This window comes from Rhinopithecus roxellana, chromosome 7, assembly GCF_007565055.1.
Source record: "Rhinopithecus roxellana isolate Shanxi Qingling chromosome 7, ASM756505v1, whole genome shotgun sequence".
Lineage (NCBI taxonomy): Eukaryota > Metazoa > Chordata > Mammalia > Primates > Cercopithecidae > Rhinopithecus > Rhinopithecus roxellana.
Genome location: NC_044555.1, coordinates 25038008 through 25057478, shown reverse-complemented (window position 1 = coordinate 25057478; position 19471 = coordinate 25038008). Strand labels below are relative to the sequence as shown.

At 45.0% G+C, this 19471-nt stretch overlaps 1 protein-coding gene across 1 annotated transcript; it reads left to right on the top strand.

The window, feature by feature from the left end:
• The first annotated feature begins 12319 nt into the window (after positions 1–12319).
• On the top strand, positions 12320–18485 carry SLC7A3 (solute carrier family 7 member 3). The gene is made up of 12 exons (XM_010356466.2): positions 12320–12439; positions 13387–13781; positions 14737–14895; positions 15108–15285; positions 15486–15598; positions 15724–15946; positions 16120–16259; positions 16359–16461; positions 17023–17189; positions 17371–17537; positions 17886–17994; positions 18121–18485. Exons 2-12 carry the CDS (start codon positions 13412–13414, stop codon positions 18249–18251), a joined length of 1860 nt encoding a protein of 619 aa, XP_010354768.1. The 5' UTR covers positions 12320–12439; positions 13387–13411; the 3' UTR covers positions 18252–18485.
• Positions 18486–19471: the final 986 nt, after the last annotated feature.

The window sequence follows — 19471 nt, the reverse complement described above, 5'->3', positions numbered from 1 at the left end:
TCTATTCTCTGTGTGTATGTGTCTCTGGTGTTTCTTTGTATGTTTAAGGTTCCTCTTATAAGGACACCAGTCAGATTGCATTAGAGCTAACCCTAATGGCCTCATTTTAGTGAATTTTTCAAATTTTAATGCCCTTCTTCTCTTTTATTAATAATTTAAAAATTGTTTTGAGACAGGGTCTTACCCTGTTGCCCAGGTTGGTGTGCAGTGGTGTGATCATGGTTCACTGCAGCCTCCACCACCCAGGCTCAATCGATCCTTCAGCCTCAGCCTCCTGAGTAGCTGGGACTGCAGGTGCCCACTACCATACTTTTAAAATTTTTTGTAGAGCTAGGGTCTCAGTATATTGCCTAGGCTGGTCTCAAACTCCTGGGCTCAAGTGATCCTCCCACCTCGCCTCCCCAAAGTGCTGGAATTACAAGTGTGAGCTACCATGCCTGGCCCCTACTTCTCTTTTAATTACAAGTTCCAACTTGAATTTTGCCCCCATATCTGATCTGAGGCTGTTAGATGCAGCCATGCCACTTCTTGAACACATTGCTGCTTAGAAATTTCTTCCACCAGGCTGGGCACAGTGGCTCATGCCTGTAATCCCAACACTGGATTGCAGGTTGCAGTGAGCTGAGATCTCGTCTCGCCAAGGCGGGATGATTGCTTGAGCCCAGCCAGGAGTTCAAGACCAGCCTGGAAACATGGCAAGACCCTGTCTCTACAAAAAATGGGAAAAAAAATGTCTGGATGTAGTGGTATGTGCTTGTAGTCACAAGCTACTTAGGAGGCTGAGGCAGGAGAATTGCTTGAGCCCAGGAGTTTGAGGCTACAGTAAGGTATGATCCTGCCACTGTACTTCAGCCTGGACAACAGAGAAATATGCGAGCTCAAAAAAATTTTTTTTTCTTCCACCAGATACCCTAGGTCATCACTCTTAAATTTAGCCTTCCAGAAAGTCCTAAGGCATGGGCACAATGCAGTCAAATTCTTTGCTAAGGCTTAACGTGGTGACCTTTGCTCCAGCTCCCAATAAGTTTCTCATTTCCATCTGAGACCTCGTTTGCTTGCCTTCACTCTATCAGCATTTTGGTCACAACCACTTAACCAGTCTCTAAGATGTACCAAACTTTTCTTCATCTTCTTGTCTTTCTCTGAGCCCTCCAAACTCTTCCAATCTCTGCCCATTACCCAATTCCAAAGTCACTTCCACATTTTTAGGTATCTTTATAGCAACACTTTACTCTTGGTACCAAAATCTGTATTAGTCAGAGTTATCCAGAGGGATAGAACCAAAAGGATAGATATAGACATAGATATAGATATAGATACAGATACACAAAGTTTATCTATTAGTTTATATATATAAGTTTATTAGAAAGAATTGGCTCACATGATTGCAAAGGTGAAGTCCCATGACAGGCCATCAGCAAGCTGGGTAATGAGAAAAGCCGGTAGTGTGGCTTAGTTCAAATCTGAGTGCCTCAAAACCTGGGAAACCAACGGTACAGCCCCGAGTCTGAGGCCAAAGGCCTGACAGCCCTCAGGAGGTACTGGTGCAAGTCCCAGACCAAAGGCTGAAATCCTAGAATCTGATGTGCAAGGGCAGGAGGAATAAAAACATCCTGCTCTCAAAGGGAGAGAAAAAGAGGAAACTAAGCAAGCTGAGTATCTCCTTTCTTCCACTTGCTTTGTTTATGCCCCACCAGCCGCTGACTGGATGGTGCCTGCCCACATTGAGGGTGGGTCTTCCTCTCCTAGTCAGCTGACTCACATGCCAATCTTCTCTGGAAACACCCTCACAGACACACCCCAAAACAATGCTTCACCAGCCATCTGGGCAATCTCTCAGTGCAGTCAAGTTGACACCGAATATTGACCATCACAAGTAGCTGATTGTTGAAAGAGCCTGGCACCTCCCTCCGCTGTCTCTTCCTTCCTCTCTTGCTATGCGATGCCTGCTTCCCTTTGCCTTCCACCATGAGTAAAATCACCCTGAGGCCCTCACCAGAAACAGATGCTGATGTTACACTTCTTGCAGTTTGCAGAACCATAAGTCAAAGAAAACTTTTTTTCTTTATAAATTACCCAGCCTCAGGTATTCCTTTATAGCAATGCAAACGAAGTAAGACACCTCTCCTTTGACATCTAATTGCAAATTCCCATCCTGAGAAGATGTTGAAATTAAAGCATCCATATATTGTACTTTAGACTGCTGTTTTTCTCTTTTTATGGGACCAGACTACATAAGATGTCAAAGCAGGAAACTTGTATTGCGATGGTCTGCCAGGTTCACCCTACTATGGTATTATGTCTCACTACATGAGCACACAGTCACCATGGTGACTGTTTCCAGATAGCTTTAGAATGACCTCCATTTCCTACATAGTATGTTTGTGTCTTCTTATTCCTGTCTTTTAGGGGTTCTTTCTTCCCTCACAACTCTCAGCTTTAAAACGTACATACGTCTGCCCCTTCTTCAGAAGCAGCTGGTTCATCTAACTCGACCACTCCTCCTCAAGTGCCTTTTCTCTTATCTGCAGGTGCTCAGATCATATTGGCTCCCTTCCATGAGGCAAACTTGTAGAATCTGTAATTAAGGAGACATAATCTAGGTGAAGGGCAACATGGTTTTCATCAGAGGGTTAGCATTCCTAATATTAAGAGTTTATTAAAAGGCTAATAAGTAGGCAGATAGATGAGAAATAAGTGAATGAAATCCAATTAAACTTCTAAAAACTTTTTGAGAAGGTTTTATGTCAAAGGTAATTAAAAAGGAAAGAAAATATCCTTTTTCCCCACATAAAGACAAGCACTTAGTAAGATACCAGATGCTGGCATTGGAAGAGGAATAAAACGATCTCTACATTTGAGAAGGCTGCCTAGTGGGGAGAAAGTATATATATATATATATATATATATATATACTTTTTTTTTTTTTTTTTTTTTTTTGAGACGGAGTCTCGCTCTGTCGCCCAGGCTGGAGTGCAGTGGCCGGATCTCAGCTCACTGCAAGCTCCGCCTCCCGGGTTTACGCCATTCTCCTGCTTCAGCCTCCGGAGTAGCTGGGACTACAGGCACCCGACACCTCGCCCAGCTAGTTTTTTGTATTTTTTTTTTTTTTTAGTAGAGACAGGGTTTCACCATGTTAGCCAGGATGGTCTCGATCTCCTGACCTCATGATCTGCCCGTCTCGGCCTCCCAAAGTGCTGGGATTACAGGCTTGAGCCACCGTGCCCGGCCTGGGGGGAAAGTATATTAACACAATTATTCTTTAATCTAAGAAGTGCTGTATTAGCCTTATAAACGGAGGAACAAGAAACAAGCAAACTACCTTGGAAATGAGAGGAGTCAGGTATGCCTTCACATATTTGAGACGGGACTTTGCAGTGGATATTAATGTTTTCGTTTATTTTATTTTTCTTCATGTCAGATAGGTAATGTGCCAATTTCACAGGTTTGAGGGAAGCAGGATGTTAAGGTTTTCATGTTAAGGATTATGTATATACATACTCCCCCCTTTTCTCCTTCTTAGTTTTGAACCAATTGAGATATAAGTCATAAGAGACAAGTAAATAAAGGTCAAAATGTCAGCGTTCGTCCTGATGAAATTATTGGTGGACATGGCTTTAGATCTGTGGCCAAGCAGGCCTTTTAAACACCTTCTGCCCTGAATTAGAGAGACTGACTGACTTAGGTGGGCAAGCTAGGCCACCCTCACAAATCAGAATGCACCCTCTTTGCAGACTGGATGGCTTCAAAAGTGGGAACCAGGAAAAGCTGAGCCACACATTACCCAGTACCTTCTCTCAAATTCATTAGTTAGGTTAGTCAATTTTTTTTTCTCTATAGAGCAGTAGTAAGGAGGCAGAAAGAGAAAAAAGAGGTTCACTCTATAACAGCAGACATTTATCTGCTGCGACCTGTGGAGATCTGCCCCTCTCTGTCACATACAATTCTATTGGGACTGTGCATAAGAGTTCCTTACACTCCACTCCTAAGTGCAGAGGTGGGCCCATGACCCCGACTTGACTATTCACGGTATCCCATAACCTTGGGGTGGCCACAGGTCTCATGCAGGGCCAGCCAAGGTCATCATATGAAATGTGATAAATGGACAAAGTCACTGGGGTCTAGATAGTCTTTCTTTTGGATCACAAGCTGTAAGGATATACCACATCTATATCACAAGCTGTGATAAGCAATGAGGAATAGGACCTGGAGGAAGGCAGTCTTGATGACAGTGTTTGAACCTTCTTCCTAAAGTGACATTTTTCCTTACACTTACCAGTTATATAAGCCTTGTCTTAGTCCATTTAGTGTTGCTGTAAAGGACTGCCTGAGGTCGAGTAATTTATAAATAAAAGAGGTTTATTTGGCTTACAATTCTGATGCCTGGAAAAGTTCAAGATTGGGCATCTGATGAGGGCCTCAACTGCTTCCACTCATGGCAGAAGGTGAAGGGGAGCTGACATGTGCAGAGATCACATGGGGAGAGAGGAAGCAAGGGGTGCGCCAGCCTGTTTTTAACAACCAGCTCTTGTAGGAACTAACAGAACTAGAACTCACTCACCCCCAAGGGAGGGGCATTAATTTATTATGAGGGATTTGCTCCATGATCCAAATACCTCCCAGCAGGCCCCATCTCCAATACTGGAGATCAAATTTCAACATGAGATTTGGAGGACAAACTTCCAAACCATAGTAAGCCCATATAGTTCCTTTTTTTTTTTTAAGACAGAGTCTCACTCTGTCTTCCAGGCTGGAGTGCGGTGATGCCATCTTGGCTCACTGCAACCTCTGCCTCCTCAGTTGAAGCAATTCTCCCACCTCAGCTGCCCGAGTAGGTGGGACTACAGGCGTGCGCTGCCACGCATGGCTAACGTTTTGTATTTTAGTAGAGACAGGGTTTCACCATGTTGCCCAGATTAGCCTCGAACTCCTGAGCATAGGCAATCCACCTGCCTTGGCCTCCCAAAGTGCTGGGATTACAAGCATGAGCCAACGTGCCTGGCCCAGTGTAATATAGTCTTGAAACATGAGTTGGCATTTTTTAGGATAGGAAGGAGAAGACATTTCAGGTAAAAGAAAAAGTATGGGCAAAAGCCTGAAGGTTAGAAAGGTTCAGCTGTGGCTACCATTATACCAAACAAAAGAGAGAGAATTGAAAATGAAAGAAAACATCTTATGTGGAATAGTGTTGAAAACACCCATTTTTAATAAAATAATTTTAAAAATAGAAATAAACATTTTCTTCATGTGGTAAGGAGATTTCCAAACCAACAGTCACACTTACTCCCTTTTAAATTGAAAATAAAATAAGGATGTCTGTTATCGTCATTGTTATTTAATATTGTATTGGGTGTTCTGGCTAGTGCAATAAGATTTGAAACAGAAATAAGAGGAATCATTATTAGAAAAGAAGAGACAAAAATACTTGCAGATGATGCAGTTGTATGCCTAAGTGTTCTCCAAATAAGAAAAACATACAAAACCCCATAGCAATCTTGTATGTCATAAATAACCAATTAGAAAATATAATAAAAGAGATCCTATGCATGATACTAAGAAATATATACATAACATTTTAAAATAAACTCAGGATCACCTGAGCCTGGGAGGTAGAGGCTTTGGTGAGCCGTGATCATGCCACTGCACTCCAGCCTGGGTGACAGAGTGAGACCTTGTCTCAGACAGAAAAAAAAAAAAAAAAAACCCACCAGACCCAAAAGTTATAGCCCCAGATATGGATGGATGTGGCTCATAACACGTGGTGAACTGATGTAGCTGATAGATGTTTGCAGTGTGTACATGTGCTCACTATGTGCATAACTGCGTGGCTTGGTTTAACTGGACACAGTTTTCTGCATTTGCCTATTTCCTGATGATGAAATTGCACATTGCACATAAGCAAAGGCAAAATTCACATTCTGCTCCAATTGTTGACTAATGTATCAGTTGCCTTGGAATAAAAACAATCGTTAGAGCAGAACTGACTATAAAATAATTGTTTCACTTTGAAAGATAAATTGCTTGGAGTACTTTATAAAAGTTAAGTCTTGCCTTAACAAATACTAAAACACAGTAAAGTGCCTATTATTTAAAATGTTGTGTTGGGAAAAGAAACTGAAAACCACATGAACATGCATTAATAGGGGACTGGTTAAATAAATGAAGGACCAACCATACTGCAGAACACTTAGAGAGCCATTTAAGAGTGAGACGGGCCGGTCGCGATGGCTCATGCCTGTAATCCTAACATTTTGGGAGGCCGAGGCAAGTGGATCACTTGAGATCAGGAGTTCAAGACCAGCCTGGTCAATGTGGTGAAACCCCGTCTATACTAAAAATACAAAAGTTAGCCTAGGCGTGGTGGCGGGCACCTGTAATCTCAGCTACTCGGGAGGTGGAGGCAGGAGAATCGCTTGAACCCAGGGGCAGAGGTTGCAGTGACCCAAGATCTCGTGCCACTGCACTCCAGCCTGGGCAACAGAGTGAGATTCTGTTTCAAAACAACAAAAAAAAGAGTGAGGTGGATCCATGAGTATTGATCTGGAAAGCAGTCCAAAATATACTTTTAAGAAAAAAAAGATAAAGGGCAAAAGAATATGTATGCTATGTCATATTTGTATTTTTAAAAGGATTTATGTCTTTGTATTCCATGTATTTTCTTGTATAGGTACAGAATCTGGAAAAAAGAAAAATAAACTGTTAACAGTAGGGATATTAGCTGAGCGCGGTGGCTCACACCTGTAATCCCAGCACTTTGGGAGGCTTAGGTAGGTGAATCACGAGGTCAGGAGTTCAAGACCAGCCTGGCCAAGATGGTAAAACCCCATCTCTACTAAAAATACAAAAATTAGCCAGGCATGGTGGCGGGCGCCTGTAACCCCAGCTACTCAGGAGGCTGAAGCAGAGAATTGCTTGAACCCAGGAGGTGGAGGTTGCAGTGAGCCGAGATCACACCACTGCACTCCAGCCTGGGCGACAGAGAGAGACTCCGTCTCAAAAACAAACCAAACCAAACCAAACCAAACCAAACAAACAAACAAAAAACAGTAGGGATATCACTTTGGGTAGGAGGAGATTTTTACTTTTTATTTTATATTCTCTCGCTCTGTCTCATGAACATGTTTTGCACTTGTAATTTTTTTTTTTTTTTTTGAGACTATGTCTTGCTCTGTTGCCCAGGCTGGAGAGCAGTGGTGCAAGCATAGCTCACTGCAGCCTTGTACTCCCGGGCTCAAAAGATCCTCCTGCCTCAGCCTCCCCAGTAGCTAGGGCTACAGGCACAAGCCACCATGCCCAGCTACTTTTAAACATTTTTTTGTAGAGGTAGGATTTAGCTATGTTGTTCAGGCTGGTCTTGAACTCCTGGCCTCAAGTGATCCTCCTGCCTCAGCCTCCCAAACTGCTGGAATTATAGGTGTGAGGTGCAGCATCTGGCCTGCTTCTGTAATTTTTAAGTTAAAAGCTAATTTTAATGTACTAAACCTGGAACTGGGACTAAAATAAATAAATAAATACATAAATACATGAATTTAATATGCTAGCATAAATTTAGTCACAGATCAATGGAAAAATAGAAAATCCAGAAATATATGCTAGTATATTTAAGAATTTAATACATGATAAAGTACATATCATCAAAGCCAAAGAAGAATGAGTAATGAATTGTGTTAGGCTGACTGATTTGTATTTTGGCAAAAATTCAGGTTATGTATGTATATATATTTCACATTTCATATATCAAAGGAAATTCAAAATGTATTAATAGTTACGTAGAAAAAGTGGGATATCATCTAGGAAAGTGTGATCATTTCTAAACTTTCAATTTCTTTTTCTTTTTTGAGACAGAGTCTTGCTTTGTTGCTGGAGTGCAGTGGAGTGATCTCAGTTCACTGCAGCCTCGACTTCCCAGGCTTAAGTGATTATCTCATTTCAGCTCACTGAGTAGCTGGGACTACAGGCACGCACCACCATGCCTGGCTAATTTTTGTATTTTTAGTAGAGACAGGGTTTTGCAATGTTGCCCAGGCTAGTCTCAAACTCCTGAGCTCAAGAGATCCACCCACCTTGGCCTCCCAAAGTGCTGGAATTACAGGCATGAGCCACCTTGCCTGGCCTCAACTTTAAATTAAAAGAAAATCGCCTGGGCAAGGTGTCTCACGCCTGTAATTCCAGCACTTTGGGAGGCCGAGGCGGGTGGATCACGAGGTCAGGAGGTCGAGACCATCCTGGCTAACACGGTGAAACCCTGTCTCTACTAAAAACACAAAAAAATTAGCCGGGCGTAGTGGCGCCTGTAGTCCCAGCTACTCAGGAGGCTGAGGCAGGAGAATGGCATGAACCCGGGAGGCGGAGCTTGCAGTGGGCCGAGATCGCACCACTGCACTCCAGCCTGGGCGACTGAGCGAGACTGTCTCAAAAAAGAAAAGAAAAGAAAAGAAAATATATGGGTAATTTGAGTAGCATAAGCAATACCCATATTGTTCACCTAGATTCACCAATTTTCAACATCAGTCACATTTGCTCTGTCTCTCTCCACACACATGCACACACACATTATTTTTGCTGAGCCGTTTTCAAGTTTAATACACTTCATCCCTAAATATTTAGCACATATCTCCTAAGAACAAGGACATTCTTTCCTACATAACCTCAATATTGTTATGCACAAAAAATTAATATTGATACAATATCATTATCTAATATACAGGCCACATTCAAATTTCTGCTATAATCCCAGTCGTCTCCTTTATAGCTGTTTTTTTAGAATTCCAATCCAAGTTCTAGCTGGGGACCATACACTTCATAGTGTCATGACTCTCAGCCTCCTTTAGTGCCTTTAGAACAGTTCCCCTACTTAAAAAAACAAAAAAAACTTTCTTTCTTTTCTGTTTTTTTTTTTTTTTTTTTTTTTTTTGAGACAAAGTTTTGCTGTTGTCCAGGCTGGAGTGCAGTGGTGCGATCTCAGCTCACCGCAACCTCTGCCTCCCAGGTTCAAGCAATTCTCCTGCCTCAGCCTCTGAGTAGCTGGGATTACAGGCAAGCGTCATCACGGCCAGCTAATTTTTGTATTTTTGTAGAGACAGAGTTTCTCCATGTTGGTCAGGCTGGTCTCGAACTCCTGACCTCAGGTGATCTGCCCGCCTCGGCCTCCCAAAGTGCTGGAATTACAGGCGTGAGCCACCACGCCCAGCAAAAAATCTTTCAAGACATTTGCAGAGCTCTAGCTAGTTGTCTTTTGTCATGTAGAATGTCTTACAATCTGGGCTTTTCTGGTTACATCCTCACAACTAGTTTCAGGGTTAAACGTTTTTGGCAAAAATATGTTATGGATGATATGTACTTCTCATTGCATCACCTCTGCCGGCGTATAATGTCAGTTTGCCCCATTATTTGTGGTGCTAAACTTGATCACTTAGCTAAGGTGTTTTCCACCAGATTTCTCCATTGTAAAGTTACTGTTGTAGGAAGGATTTTGGCCCCCATGACTTCTTCCCTTGGTGCTTGTTACAGCAGTGAATATGTTTCACTGTATGGAAAATGGGCTTTTGCAGAGGTAATTAAGGTTACCAACTGGCCAGTGCAGTGGCTCACACCTGTAATCCCAGCACTTTGGGAGGCTGAGGCTGGCAGATCACTTAAGGTCAGGAGTTCGACGCCAGCCTGGCCAACATGGTGAAACTCCGTCTCTACTAAAAGTACAAAAATTAGCCGGGTATGGTGGCACATGCCTATAGTCCCAGCTGCTCGGGAGGCTGAGGCAGGAAGATTGCTTGAACCTGGCAGGCGGAGATTGCAGTGAGCCAAGATTGCACCACTGCACTCCAGCCTGGGTGACAGAGTGAGACTCTGTCTCAAAAACAAAACAAAACAAACAAACAAAAAACAACAAAAAAAACCCCTAATACAGGACCTTTCCCTTTATAATTAAACTATAATCTGTGGGGTGGTACTTTGAGGTCATGTGAATATTTTGCTCCCCAACACCCAGGATCATCTATTGATTATCCTTGCCTGAATCAGTTATCACTTTGGTGCAAAATGGAGGTTTTCTTTTTTTTTTTCCCTTACCTGAATTACATTTTATTTATTTATTTTATTTTCGGCTTTATTGAAGTATAGTTGTAAATAAAAATTGTATATTTTTAAAAATGTACAACATGATGTTTTGATATATATATAGTGGAATGAGCCTCATAATGAGGCTAATTAACATATCCCTCACCTCACGTAATTACTATTTTTTGATGTGGTGAGAACATTTACGATCTACTCTTAGCAAATTTCAAGTATGTACAAGAATATACAATACTATTAACTGTATCAAGCATAATACAGTGTTATTAACTATAGTGACCATGTTGCACGTTAGATCCCCAGAACTTATTCATCTTGCATAACTGAAATTCTACATCCTTTAACCAACATCTAGGCAAATTTACAGAGATAAAAAGTTGATTTGTGGTTGCCTAGGGATAGGGTGAGGGGATTGGGAGAAAATGGGGAGTGTCTGGGAATGGGTACAGGGTTTCTTTTTGGAACGATGAAATGTTCTAAAACTGATTGTAGTGATGGATACACAACTCTGTGACTGTATACTAAATCCTATTGAATCGTACTCTTTAAAAGAGTAGATTTTACGGCATTTGGATTTTATCTCTGTGATACTGTGATTTATAATCAATCTCATAATCTAATCAATCACCTAACCTAAGCAAACAGATCATATACACTAATATAACGTTCCAAATATGTATCAAGTTTTTCTTGAGTACTTTCCACGTGCCAGGCAGGAAGACTTGACTTCATAATCTCATCTAAGCATCACAACGACCTTGTGAAATATGCATATTATATCCAGAAACTGAGGCTCAAGGATGTTAGGTAATCCACAGTGGCCGAGCTGTGAGTTTAACCTAGGTACAATTCCAAACACAGCACTCCTAACCTCTATGTAATAATGTTTCAGTTGTATAGTGTGTGTTTTCTTTCCCTAGTTAGATTAAGACTAGGAGGGCAAGGATTTTATTTTGTGTTTCCTTCATGGTCTCGTCATTGCTGTACTTGCTACTATACCTAGTGCTCAATAAATACTTAATGAATGCCAAATGGAGCTGCAGCTAGTTGAAAATACCAATTCTTTCAAAAAGGATTTAGATTTTAGATTCATGGGTAATATATTCATCATGGATCATTAAAAGAAGCAAGGATATTTGAGTCCATTCTTAATCCCCAAGATGTCTTGGTGGAGCAGGGACCACACTTTCACAACCTTTGGTGCTTTCTTATGAGTAAGAATTGATTGAGTCAGATGGATTATGGATCTGACCCAATGTGATCATTCTTAGATTCTTCGGGTCCTTTTCTGTTTCCTAGTATCTCCTAGCCTAAACGGGCCTACCTTGCTGCTGGTGCCTCTCCCTGTTTGTCTTTCTTTGCAGCCACATCCCTCTTCTTGTGCATTTGAGTAAGATATGGTGCCTATGGGAGGCAGGCATTGAAGTCCAACAGGCCAGGTTTTATCAAAGGTGGTCAACAATAATTATGGTGTGGTGTCAAGCAAGTTGTGTCTCTGAGCCTCAGCTTACACATCAGTAAAATGGAACTAAACAAGCTTCCTCCTCCAAGATGTCAATATTGTCAGAATTTCACATTTAACAGTTTAATATTTATAGGCAGCTGGAGACACATTATAGAGAGATTGGGGTCTATAAATCAATCTAGACGGGATTAATTATCTGTATACAGGTGGCTTGAAATCATCTTCCATTTTCCTGCTGCCTGCATTAGAAACACCCACAGTTGAGCGTGAGAGCTGAGGGGTGGGGGTCAGATGTGTAGACAAGCAAGCTAAGGAAGGAAGACTGAGAGTGAGGTGGAGACTCTCCTGCTGTGTTCCGCTTCACTCCTGACACACACATGCACACACGCACCCAACTCCCCCCCATCACACCCCATCTACCTTCCCCATTCCTGCCCAGAATCACTGGTCCTAACAAGGCACAGAGGTGGAAAATCCCATGGGTTCTTTGGCCAGGAAGCCTCTTATTGTCCTGTTCTGACGACCAGCGAGGCAAATGGGAAAAGACTGCCCTCCCCCTTTTCTCGCTCCCCGGCACGTCAGGCTTGCTAGTGAGGATGGGACGCAGTCTCAGGCCCCACGCAATCCTTTCGCAAAGCCAAGAAGTGTGTGTGTTTTGTGTGTGTGTGTGTGTGTGTGTGTGTGTATTGTGTGTAGGGTGGGGATTGGGGGTGGGATCCCATGACGTTACCGGCTCCGCCTCCCGGTGTATATAAGGGGCGCTTGGCGCGCAACGACCCCAAGCCGCAGCTTTGAAGCCTGAGCGGCCGAACTCGGCAGCTCCAACCCAACTCGGCTTAACTCCGCCTCACCGAGCCCAATCCAACGCTCTCTGCTCCCTGGGTTTGCAACAGCTCTGTGGTAAGCGTTGGGGACCCACACGTGTGTCGGAGGGGGGACGGCGAGGGTCCGGGCGTACCTAGGATTCTCAGGCAACCATGGCATGCAGTTGCATCAACGGGGCCGTGACCTGTTGCTGGCGAGACCCCCGCCCCGGGAGTTAGGGCTCCCGTCTCCACCCCAGCTCCAAACCATTTCTAGATGGGGACAGGAAAATCTGGGACCTGAGTCGGGGGGCATCGGGTGGACCCCTTCCTCTCTGCTGAGAGGAGAGTGCAAGCAATCTCGGGCTGCCCTGGGGCCCCTTTCGGGGCGCATCTCCAAATCTTTAGAGGTCGAAGCCCCGCCTCGCTGTTGATGCTTGCCGGTCAGCCTAGCAGGGCTTGGGAGGAAGTAGGGGAACATTTGCTTACTCCCCTGGGCGACGGCTGCGCTAGTTGAGCAGTGTGGGCTTGGTAAGGAGGGATGGAATTGAGTCGGTGCTCACTTTTAATCTGCAGCAAGGTTGGTCCCCTCTCCCTCTGGGGGCTGTGTCTGTTTGAAGCCCCATGGGCAAGCCCCTGGGACCAGCTCTGTTTAATTCCCAAATAGCCACAGGCCAAGGAACTGACACATTAGGTTTCAGGATTCCTGGGTTGAGATTAGGATAAACCCTAACAGTTCCTGACAAGAGAAAGAGACCTAATATTGATCGAGCACTTACTAGGCGCCAGCCATTCTACTTCAGGGGGCTTTCATGTGCCATTTCTGAAATTAGCCCCTCCAGAAACCTTGTAAGGTATTGTTAATTCCTACTTGTATATGAAGAAACTGAGGTCAGAGGTAAAGTGACTTGCCTCTGTCCCTTCCATATCCCCCTCCCCATTTCCCAATAGCTCCTTTGCTTGGTGGAGTGGGTCTTGTAATTCGCTTTCAGAGTTTAGGGATAATGAGCCCTATTGAAGGGCTTTTGTCTTGTTTTTCACCAGATCATCCTCTTCAATTCCTGCTAGAATGCCGTGGCAAGCATTTCGCAGATTTGGTCAAAAGCTGGTACGCAGACGTACACTGGAGTCAGGCATGGCTGAGACTCACCTTGCCAGATGTCTAAGCACTCTGGATTTAGTGGCCCTGGGTGTGGGCAGCACATTGGGTGCAGGCGTGTATGTCCTGGCTGGCGAGGTGGCCAAAGATAAAGCAGGGCCATCCATTGTGATCTGCTTTTTGGTGGCTGCCCTGTCTTCTGTGTTGGCTGGGCTGTGCTATGCAGAGTTTGGTGCCCGGGTTCCCCGTTCTGGTTCGGCATATCTCTACAGCTATGTCACTGTGGGTGAACTCTGGGCCTTCACCACTGGCTGGAACCTCATCCTCTCCTATGTCATTGGTGAGATATGGTAGGGGAGGGAGGGAACTGCACAGCCAGCAAAGGGGTTTTGGGTCAGGAAATCTGGGTGGAATGGTGAAGCCTAAGTATTCTTTATATTATTCACAGGCCCTCAATCTCCCTAAATGTGTGGGTTTGTTGTGGGTCTGGGAGGGTTGAAGGTGTGGAGAAATTGCTCATTCTACCCATCTCCGTCCTGGTTTCCTTAATTAAGTCAATGGTTTTGGTTCTTAAAAAGTAAGAATAGGCCGGGCGCGGTGGCTCAAGCCTGTAATCCCAGCACTTAGGGAGGCCAAGACGGGTGGATCACGAGGTCAGGAGATCGAGACCATCCTGGCTAACACGGTGAAACCCCGTCTCTACTAAAAAATACAAAAAAACTAGCCGGGCGAGGTGGCAGGCGCCTGTAGTCCCAGCTACTCCGGAGGCTGAGGCAGGAGAATGGCGTAAACCCGGGAGGCGGAGCTTGCAGTGAGCTGAGATCCGGCCACTGAACTCCAGCCCGGGAGACAGAGCGAGACTCCGTCTCAAAAAAAAAAAAAAAAAAAAAAAAGTAAGAATAGGCCGGGTGCAGTGGCTCACGACTATAATCCCAACGCTTTGGGAAGCCGAGGCAGACAGATCACCTGAGGTCAGGAGTTCAAGACCAGCCTGACCAACCTGGTGAAACCCTGTCTCTACTAAAAATACAAAAGTTAGCTGGGCAGAGTGGCTTACGCCTGTAGTCCCAACTACTCAGGAGGTTGAGGCAGGAGAATCTCTTGAACCTAGGAGGCAGAGGTTGCAGGGAGCAGAGACTGTGCCACTGCACTCCATCCTGGGTGACAGAGTGAGACTTGGTCTCAAAACAAAACAAAACAAAAGTAAGAATAGGTGAAAACGGCAAGGACTTGTGTGAGCCTGGGGTCTGGGAAGAAGGGAACTTGACCACATGTTTCTCCCTCTGCTACACCAGGTACAGCAAGTGTGGCCCGGGCCTGGAGCTCTGCTTTTGACAACCTGATTGGGAACCACATCTCTAAGACTCTGCAGGGATCCATTGCACTGCACGTGCCCAATGTCCTCGCAGAATATCCAGATTTCTTTGCTTTGGGCCTCGTGTTGCTGCTCACTGGTGAGGCAAAGAGCAGGGTATAATGGTGGGGGGGTTGGGCCAGGAGGGGCTAGGCCCTGGGGCCAGGGATAAGGATGGGGGATGGGCCTGATAAAGGCTTAAGGAAGGTGATAATGGTGGGGAAGAAGAAAAGCTGGAAAGGAACCTAGAAGCAGGGCAACAAGGCTTGGACTGAAGACTTTCTGGGAGTACTGAATGTATTTCTCCCACAGGATTGTTGGCTCTCGGGGCTAGTGAGTCGGCCCTGGTTACCAAAGTGTTCACAGGCGTGAACCTTTTGGTTCTTGGGTTCGTCATCATCTCTGGCTTCATTAAAGGGGACCTGAACAACTGGAAGCTCACAGAAGAGGACTACAAATTGGCCATGGCTGAACTCAATGACACCTATAGGTTAGATGGTCACTCTTAGGAGCTGCAGAGCTGGGAAAATGAAGGGGAAGAGGGAAATCTGTGCTGAAGGATTCTGGATGGGGATGGGAAAAAATGGGAGGCTGGACTTTGAAGACCTAGCTAACTGGTTTGGCATTAGAGAAAAGATACAGAGTTGGCTGAACACACCCTTACATTCTCCACCCCTTCTTCCACTCTAGCTTGGGCCCTCTAGGCTCTGGAGGATTTGTGCCTTTTGGCTTCGAGGGAATTCTCCGCGGAGCAGCGACCTGTTTCTATGCATTTGTTGGTTTCGACTGTATTGCTACCACTGGTAACACAGTCATTCCATTCTGTTTGGGGCTTGGGCACAGTGTGTGCCCAGGTTGTATGCAGACTAGGGGTGGTAGAGGAGTGGGCCTGCTTCCCTGATTTAGAAATTTGCAACCCTTCTTGCAGGAGAAGAAGCCCAGAATCCCCAGCATTCCATCCCGATGGGCATTGTGATCTCGCTGTCTGTCTGCTTTTTGGCGTATTTTGGTGTCTCTTCTGCACTCACCCTCATGATGCCTTACTACCAGCTTCAGCCTGAGAGCCCTTTGCCTGAGGCATTTCTCTACATTGGATGGGCTCCTGCCCGCTATGTTGTGGCTGTTGGCTCCCTCTGTGCTCTTTCTACCAGGTCAGTGTCAAATGTTTGTTTTCTTCTGCTGTCAGAGTCTCAGGTTATAGCATTCAGTACCAGAGAATACCCCTTAAAAAGGCTGTGAGGGGAAGGTGGAGACCCTTAAACATACAGGCTTGGGAAGAGAGATCCCCGTCAACTCATGCCACCCTGGGCATTCTGCTCTCCAGCCTCCTGGGCTCCATGTTCCCCATGCCTCGGGTGATCTACGCGATGGCAGAGGATGGCCTCCTGTTCCGTGTACTTGCTCGGATCCACACCGGCACACGCACCCCAATCATAGCCACTGTGGTCTCTGGCATTATTGCAGGTAACAGACCCTCTTTCCCTTTCCCTTAGTTGTTTCGCCAACTTCTTTAACTTTGCCACTCCTTTCTCTCATTTCTTGTTTCCTGCCTATTAATTTTAGCATTCATGGCATTCCTCTTCAAACTCACCGATCTTGTGGACCTCATGTCAATTGGGACCCTGCTTGCTTACTCCCTGGTGTCAATTTGTGTTCTCATCCTCAGGTGAGACTCTCTTCCTCTGCACACTGTGATTTGGATTTTTATTCTTGGATGAGGAATGATGGGGATCTGCTGCTCCTCTTTCCTCCTCTGCCTTCATTATTCCAACTTTCTTTTTTTTTTTTTTTTTTTGAGACAGAGTCTTGCTCTGTCGCCCAGGCTGGAGTGCAGTGGCGCGATCTCAGATCACTGCAAGTTCCGCCTCCTGGGTTCACGCCATTCTCCTGCCTCAGCCTCCTGAGTAGCTGGGATTACAGGCGCCCGCCACTGCGCTCAGCTAATTTTGTTTTTGTATTTTTAGTAGAGACGGGGTTTCACCGTGTTAGCCAGGATGGTCTTGATCTCCTGACCTCGTGATCCACTCGCCTCGGCCTCCCAAAGTGCTGGGATTACAGGCGTGAGCCACCGCGCCCGGCTATTCCAACTTTCTTTGAGGAATCTGGGTATCTCACCCTGACAAAAAGAACTTCCCTTAACGGTGATGAGAAAGGTTAAGCTGCCTGGGAGAAGATGGTAAAGTGAGTAAAGGTTGTTCTTAATACTGCCATCTTACTTTTGCCTCAGGTATCAGCCTGATCAGGAGACAAAGACTGGGGAAGAAGTGGAGTTGCAGGAGGAGCCGATAACTACTGAATCAGAGAAGCTGACCCTATGGGGACTATTTTGCCCATTCAACTCCATCCCCACTCCACTCTCTGGCCAAGTTGTCTATGTTTGTTCCTCATTGCTTGGTGAGCAGTGGAATTTTTCTGGGGTGGCTCTGAGGTCAGCGTAATTGGGTGGAAGCGTGTGGCATTTCGTGGCTGAGGAAGAACTAGAGAGACAGCGACTGTCCTTGGAATGGGGTTTCTAATGTCTTAGCATGTTGGTCTTAAGAGTTGGTTTTGATGTCTTTCAACTGGACCTTTGAAGCTGTCCTGCTGACCGCTGTTTGCCTGGTGCTGGCCCAGTGGTCAGTTCCATTGCTTTCTGGAGACCTGGTGTGGATTGCAGTGGTTGTGCTGCTCCTGCTGCTCATTATTGGGATCACTGTGGTCATCTGGAGACAGCCACAGAGCTCCACTCCCCTTCACTTTAAGGTAAATAAACTCTCTCTTTTTCCCTTGCCAGCCCATCTTGGGAGAATAGGCTCCAGATATCTTGAGGTCTAATAAAGTTTATAGATATTCTTTAATTGAACATGAAAGGGAAGATATAGGAGGTACCTAGGCCAAAGACTTCTTCTCTGACCCTCTTTAGTTCCTTTCCAGTTCCATTTACCCAAACTGCATATTCTTGAAGTCTCATGAGGTATGCTAAATGAGCAGCCACTGAAATGCAGAGGATAAGTAAGAGTTGGATTCGCCCTTTTCTGGCCTACATAGGATAGGGATCTCTTTCTAGGTCACCCTGTGGTATGTACAAAGAAGATTTTACTTTGCTTTCAGGTGCCTGCTTTGCCTCTCCTCCCACTAATGAGCATCTTTGTGAATATTTACCTTATGATGCAGATGACAGCTGGTACCTGGGCCCGATTTGGGGTCTGGATGCTGATTGGTAGGTATCTACTTGGGAAGAGTAGGCTTCTTTGGTGTCCTAGCCCAACTCCTTTCCCTCTTGGTCTCAAGTAGGAGACCTATGAAGCCTTTACACCCCCACCTCACAGCTACCTTTCCCCACTAGGTTTTGCTATCTACTTCGGCTATGGGATCCAGCACAGCATGGAAGAGATTAAGAGTAACCAACCCTCACGCAAGTCTAGAGCCAAAACTGTAGACCTTGATCCCGGCACTCTCTGTGTTCACTCAGTTTGACATCGTCACACCTAAATGCTGCCTGGTCCCCTGCACAATAATGGAGAGTACTCCTGACTCCAGTGACAGCTAGCCCTCCCCTGTGATGGTGGTGGTGGATACTAATACAGTTCTGTATGATGCGAAGGATGTGTCTTTGCTATTTCTTGTCTATTTTAACCCGTCTGCTTCTAAATGATGTCTAGCTGCTTACCAACTTTAAAAAATGATATTAAAAGAAAGTAGAAAAATAAACTGTGTCCTGTTTTTTGCTTGCTAAAGATGTAGAGCCTGACTTTTAAGAGTGAAGAGCCTCAGAGAAGTGTCCTTTGTGTTTTCTCCAGTTACCACAAAAGCATCTGCTGTGCCTGCGGGTGCTTCTTGTTGAATCAGGGTTTGAGGAGGGTGGTGTAAGTAGGTAGCCATCCAGTCCAGTCACACTTAAAGGAATGGTCTTGAGATATGTTTTTCCCTCATTACACTAAAGGTTAGGCTCTGGATAAGTAGATAGCAACACTTGTCTTTGGGATTGGGGTGGACTCTGATAGCGACACTGACATTGGTCAGGGCCTGCACTGAAGCTATTGGCTTCTGTTCCACCTCTTCTAGTTGGACCAGTCCCACACTCCTGTGACTGCCTGAGCATCAGAAATTTTGGCTGGGGTGTTTGGCTGCTGGGAGGGGTGGATAGTCAGGGGATTTGGTAAGGGACCACATATATTAATATATGGGTACTGATTGCTGCAGAAGTAGTAGGAAAATAGAGGTCAGAGCTCTGCTCAGACCAAGAACTATTCACTCATCCATTTATTCAACAAACATAGGTGAAGCTCCTATAAAACGTTAGGTCCTGTGCTGGGTGCTGGGGATACAAATGTGAGTAAAACATAATCCCCGCCCTCAAGGAACTCACAGTCTTGTGGAGGAGACAAGCAGGTAAACATGACTACAAAACAATGTGATTTGTACCAGGACAGTGCAGAGAGCTGTGGAAGCACAAAGAAGGACATGCTTGACCTGAGTCTGCAGTAGATGCTTAAGAAGTGGACTGAGGGAAGGGCTTGACTGTCAGTGTACAGTGTGCAAGAAACCACAGAAGTATGAAAAAACAGATTCAAATTGTGTTTGGGGTGTAGCATACAGTTTAATGTGGCTGGAGGGTAGCATATATGCAGCTGTGGTAAAAGATAAAAGGCTGTATACATGGCCTTGTATACTAAGGAATTTAGATGTTATAAGTG

Excerpts from the sequence above, each read along its gene's own strand:
- SLC7A3 (XM_010356466.2), top strand. The coding sequence starts at position 13,412 with ATGCCGTGGCAAGCATTTCGCAGATTTGGTCAAAAGCTGGTACGCAGA. Across the intron at positions 15,286-15,485 it reads GAACTCAATGACACCTATAG|CTTGGGCCCTCTAGGCTCTG; the intron begins GTTAGATGGTCA and ends CTTCCACTCTAG. Across the intron at positions 16,462-17,022 it reads ATTTGTGTTCTCATCCTCAG|GTATCAGCCTGATCAGGAGA; the intron begins GTGAGACTCTCT and ends CTTTTGCCTCAG.